Raw genomic sequence first — 6,054 nt, 5'->3', positions numbered from 1 at the left:
TGATCATTCAGAGTTATCGATTGTACATGGGCCTGTATCACCATTTGTATACCCATTTCGATGGAGAAGAAAGGTAAGACACTTCAACTATAAGAATGCACACCGAAACGTCGCATCATAATGTGAGGAAGAAATCACCCAGAAGGTATCGTAACATTTATGTTATTCGTCAACTTCTAAAATGCCCATGAACCTGAACATTACGATTGTCATAATGAGAAGTGCTGTTCCTGTATTAGCTATATATTTACTTTCTTTATCGGAAATCGTCGGTACGCCTTATTCTGGTGAGATGATGACTGTTTATTAGTATGTAGATATGTGTAGTGAGAAGTGCTGTTCCTGTATTAGCTATATATTTACTTTCTTTATCGGAAATCGTCGGTGCGCCTTATTCTGGTGAGATGATGACTGTTTATTAGTATGTAGATATGTGTAGTGAGAAGTGCTGTTCCTGTATTAGCTATATATTTACTTTCTTTATCGGAAATCGTCGGTACGCCTTATTCTGGTGAGATGATGACTGTTTATTAGTATGTAGATATGTGTAGTGAGAAGTGCTGTTCCTGTATTAGCTATATATTTACTTTCTTTATCGGAAATCGTCGGTGCGCCTTATTCTGGTGAGATGGTGACTGTTTATTAGTATGTAGATATGTGTAGTGAGAAGTGCTGTTCCTGTATTAGCTATATATTTACTTTCTTTATCGGAAATCGTCGGTGCGCCTTCTTCTGGTGAGATGATGACTGTTTATTAGTATGTAGATATGTGTAGTGAGAAGTGCTGTTCCTGTATTAGCTATATATTTACTTTCTTTATCGGAAATCGTCGGTGCGCCTTATTCTGGTGAGATGATGACTGTTTATTAGTATGTAGATATGTGTAGTGAGAAGTGCTGTTCCTGTATTAGCTATATATTTACTTTCTTTATCGGAAATCGTCGGTACGCCTTATTCTGGTGAGATGATGACTGTTTATTAGTATGTAGATATGTGTAGTGAGAAGTGCTGTTCCTGTATTAGCTATATATTTACTTTCTTTATCGGAAATCGTCGGTACGCCTTATTCTGGTGAGATGGTGACTGTTTATTAGTATGTAGATATGTGTAGTGAGAAGTGCTGTTCCTGTATTAGCTATATATTTACTTTCTTTATCGGAAATCGTCGGTGCGCCTTATTCTGGTGAGATGGTGACTGTTTATTAGTATGTAGATATGTGTAGTGAGAAGTGCTGTTCCTGTATTAGCTATATATTTACTTTCTTTATCGGAAATCGTCGGTGCGCCTTACTCTGGTGAGATGATGACTGTTTATTAGTATGTAGATATGTGTAGTGAGAAGTGCTGTTCCTGTATTAGCTATATATTTACTTTCTTTATCGGAAATCGTCGGTGCGCCTTATTCTGGTGAGATGATGACTGTTTATTAGTATGTAGATATGTGTAGTGAGAAGTGCTGTTCCTGTATTAGCTATATATTTACTTTCTTTATCGGAAATCGTCGGTACGCCTTATTCTGGTGAGATGATGACTGTTTATTAGTATGTAGATATGTGTAGTGAGAAGTGCTGTTCCTGTATTAGCTATATATTTACTTTCTTTATCGGAAATCGTCGGTGCGCCTTATTCTGGTGAGATGGTGACTGTTTATTAGTATGTAGATATGTGTAGTGAGAAGTGCTGTTCCTGTATTAGCTATATATTTACTTTCTTTATCGGAAATCGTCGGTGCGCCTTATTCTGGTGAGATGATGACTGTTTATTAGTATGTAGATATGTGTAGTGAGAAGTGCTGTTCCTGTATTAGCTATATATTTACTTTCTTTATCGGAAATCGTCGGTACGCCTTATTCTGGTGAGATGATGACTGTTTATTAGTATGTAGATATGTGTAGTGAGAAGTGCTGTTCCTGTATTAGCTATATATTTACTTTCTTTATCGGAAATCGTCGGTGCGCCTTATTCTGGTGAGATGATGACTGTTTATTAGTATGTAGATATGTGTAGTGAGAAGTGCTGTTCCTGTATTAGCTATATATTTACTTTCTTTATCGGAAATCGTCGGTACGCCTTATTCTGGTGAGATGATGACTGTTTATTAGTATGTAGATATGTGTAGTGAGAAGTGCTGTTCCTGTATTAGCTATATATTTACTTTCTTTATCGGAAATCGTCGGTACGCCTTATTCTGGTGAGATGGTGACTGTTTATTAGTATGTAGATATGTGTAGTGAGAAGTGCTGTTCCTGTATTAGCTATATATTTACTTTCTTTATCGGAAATCGTCGGTGCGCCTTATTCTGGTGAGATGGTGACTGTTTATTAGTATGTAGATATGTGTAGTGAGAAGTGCTGTTCCTGTATTAGCTATATATTTACTTTCTTTATCGGAAATCGTCGGTGCGCCTTACTCTGGTGAGATGATGACTGTTTATTAGTATGTAGATATGTGTAGTGAGAAGTGCTGTTCCTGTATTAGCTATATATTTACTTTCTTTATCGGAAATCGTCGGTGCGCCTTATTGTGGTGAGATGATGACTGTTTATTAGTATGTAGATATGTGTAGTGAGAAGTGCTGTTCCTGTATTAGCTATATATTTACTTTCTTTATCGGAAATCGTCGGTACGCCTTATTCTGGTGAGATGATGACTGTTTATTAGTATGTAGATATGTGTAGTGAGAAGTGCTGTTCCTGTATTAGCTATATATTTACTTTCTTTATCGGAAATCGTCGGTGCGCCTTATTCTGGTGAGATGGTGACTGTTTATTAGTATGTAGATATGTGTAGTGAGAAGTGCTGTTCCTGTATTAGCTATATATTTACTTTCTTTATCGGAAATCGTCGGTGCGCCTTATTCTGGTGAGATGATGACTGTTTATTAGTATGTAGATATGTGTAGTGAGAAGTGCTGTTCCTGTATTAGCTATATATTTACTTTCTTTATCGGAAATCGTCGGTGCGCCTTATTCTGGTGAGATGATGACTGTTTATTAGTATGTAGATATGTGTAGTGAGAAGTGCTGTTCCTGTATTAGCTATATATTTACTTTCTTTATCGGAAATCGTCGGTGCGCCTTATTCTGGTGAGATGGTGACTGTTTATTAGTATGTAGATATGTGTAGTGAGAAGTGCTGTTCCTGTATTAGCTATATATTTACTTTCTTTATCGGAAATCGTCGGTACGCCTTATTCTGGTGAGATGGTGACTGTTTATTAGTATGTAGATATGTGTAGTGAGAAGTGCTGTTCCTGTATTAGCTATATATTTACTTTCTTTATCGGAAATCGTCGGTACGCCTTATTCTGGTGAGATGATGACTGTTTATTAGTATGTAGATATGTGTAGTGAGAAGTGCTGTTCCTGTATTAGCTATATATTTACTTTCTTTATCGGAAATCGTCGGTACGCCTTCTTCTGGTGAGATGATGACTGTTTATTAGTATGTAGATATGTGTAGTGAGAAGTGCTGTTCCTGTATTAGCTATATATTTACTTTCTTTATCGGAAATCGTCAGTACGCCTTATTCTGGTGAGATGATGACTGTTTATTAGTATGTAGATATGTGTAGTGAGAAGTGCTGTTCCTGTATTAGCTATATATTTACTTTCTTTATCGGAAATCGTCAGTACGCCTTATTCTGGTGAGATGATGACTGTTTATTAGTATGTAGATATGTGTAGTGAGAAGTGCTGTTCCTGTATTAGCTATATATTTACTTTCTTTATCGGAAATCGTCAGTACGCCTTATTCTGGTGAGATGATGACTGTTTATTAGTATGTAGATATGTGTAGTGAGAAGTGCTGTTCCTGTATTAGCTATATATTTACTTTCTTTATCGGAAATCGTCGGTGCGCCTTATTCTGGTGAGATGATGACTGTTTATTAGTATGTAGATGTGTGTAGTGAGAAGTGCTGTTCCTGTATTAGCTATATATTTACTTTCTTTATCGGAAATCGTCAGTACGCCTTCTTCTGGTGAGATGATGACTGTTTATTAGTATGTAGATATGTGTAGTGCTTATCATTTTCGTTTTGTACAGGAAATAAAATCACATTGAAGGATACGATATGTCTGTTGTTGAAGGTTTGGGTCTCTATGTGCGAAATAACTATTAGGGTAAATAAACAAATGTGAAAGGTTTCTCGGGCACCGGCGCGTCACTTATATTTGTGCGCGTAAACATTTTTATTGCCATTTCACAACAACAATGTTGACTTTTCCGTGTCCTGATCATCCATGTGTCCACTATAAGAGTGAGTGTCGGTAAGAACGAGTGTGAATGAATATACAACCCATTAACACGTGCACGTGCTAAACTTTCCAAACTGTATTTCTGAGAGAAAAAGATAAATACGTGTTTCTCCCTCGTCAATTTTTTATATCAAAATTTAAAAAAACCCCCCAAAGTCCTACAGCCCTCGTCACTTTTGGATAAAAAATGTGCCCGAGAAACATTTGATTATTTTTTAGCAGTCTTAAGCCATATCCTTTGTCTATTTTATATGAAAGCATGTGGCGCAAGAATTCTTTTACATGAATGGTCGGTTGGTTTGACGCCGCACTCAGCAATATTCCAACTATAAGGAAGCAGTCTGTAAAAAATCGAGTCTGGACCAGACAGTCTTGTGATCGACCGCATGAGCATCGATCTACCCAATTGGCCAACGATGACTCGTGTGAACTAAGTCAGCGAGCCTGACCACCCGATCCCGATAGTCGTCTCTTACAAGAATCCTGTGGTGCTTAACACCAATTCTAACCTGGATCTTCGTGGGTCCCACATAAGTACACTGAATACAAACACACCGGTATTCCAAACATCACACACGAAAGTAGAAACTACCAGCATCCTATAACGAGTCAGCCTGGGCAGCTGCCACCTGACAACGGATACCTGAACATAAGACTCGCACTTCTCAGTGCAGATGATCAGGAAGCACATAAAATAACGCACAATTTTCTATTACAAAGACCTTTTATCTTACCAGCCGTTAGTAAAGCATGGGGTAATGAGGACCAGTCCTAACCCCGATCTTCAGGGTCAGTGTATGATCAGTTGCAGTTTGAGACATTGTAAATTACCTACATTTCGTTCTAAAATTTACAGTGACACAATATCATATCAGCTACTTACATGAACTGTTAAACATCTCACTACCCTACAAAATACATCTTTATCGTAAAACCAAGCCATCAATCGAGTATGTTCAATGTGTGTTTGACATATACATATACATATCATTATAACTTGAGTCAAGGTGTCCGTAGAAACACACACGTACTCACACACGCACGCACACACGCACACACGCACACCTTGAAAATGACTGAAGTCCACAACGATATTTCAGTTTTTGCATTGGCCCAGGCAGGTTCAGGGATCAATCCTCCTTAAGAACAAAACACAACACCAGACAGACACCTGTTCGTGAAGCGAAAACTACATGCACAAGGGAACAAGGGAGGTAATTCATGTTGAAATTATTTCACCGGAAGATGTCGCTTTCTGAGACAAATGTCAGGGAAAATGACCCGGCAGATATATTAGTTGTATTACAAGACAGGATGTGTCTCTGTGTTTAAAATAGTATAACAAGTACAGAAATTGAAAGTAAGTCGAGTATAGTCAGTTGAATTTACGTAAAGATAAATTCTGAACGATTGCACTCATCAAATGGGACGTATACGACAATGTGACTGTCACCTGATTTCGTGCTATGTAAACAATGCAAACATTGATACAATTGTTAGTGGAGCAAATGTTGATTGGTTATATTTTACACGGAAGATTCTGTCGGCCGTAAACAATAACCTCTAATATAAATACCAGTTTTGTTAGGTATGTACTCTTAGTCGTTGATAAATGGCAGGAGTGATACCTAGCTGATTCGCATTGCCAACAGTGCAGGCAGTTGGTAAAAATCCTTCCATTTTGATTTCAGATGTAGTTGTTCAGCGAAGGTGAACAGTATATATGTGAGTGAAAAGGGGGACAGGTCAGTTAGGATGACGACAAGCATGCAGCGGGCAGCTCAGTACGCGGAG

At 37.9% G+C, this 6,054-nt stretch overlaps 1 protein-coding gene across 2 annotated transcripts in view; it reads left to right on the top strand.

Annotated features, from left to right (window-relative positions):
- The first annotated feature begins 5,493 nt into the window (after positions 1–5,493).
- Positions 5,494–6,054, top strand: part of LOC137274402 (transcription factor SPT20 homolog) — a 42,697-nt gene continuing 42,136 nt past the window's right edge. The window contains exons 1-2 of one of the 2 annotated variants that reach the window (XM_067807573.1): positions 5,494–5,620; positions 5,952–6,054. In XM_067807573.1, coding sequence (XP_067663674.1) covers positions 6,016–6,054 — 39 coding nt within the window. In that variant the 5' untranslated portion in view covers positions 5,494–5,620; positions 5,952–6,015. The remainder of the gene's footprint in view (positions 5,621–5,951) is intronic. The other variant, XM_067807574.1, reaches the window with a different exon arrangement.

This window comes from Haliotis asinina, chromosome 2 (assembly GCF_037392515.1).
Source record: "Haliotis asinina isolate JCU_RB_2024 chromosome 2, JCU_Hal_asi_v2, whole genome shotgun sequence".
NCBI lineage: Eukaryota > Metazoa > Mollusca > Gastropoda > Lepetellida > Haliotidae > Haliotis > Haliotis asinina.
This window is presented reverse-complemented; position numbering and strand designations above follow the sequence as displayed.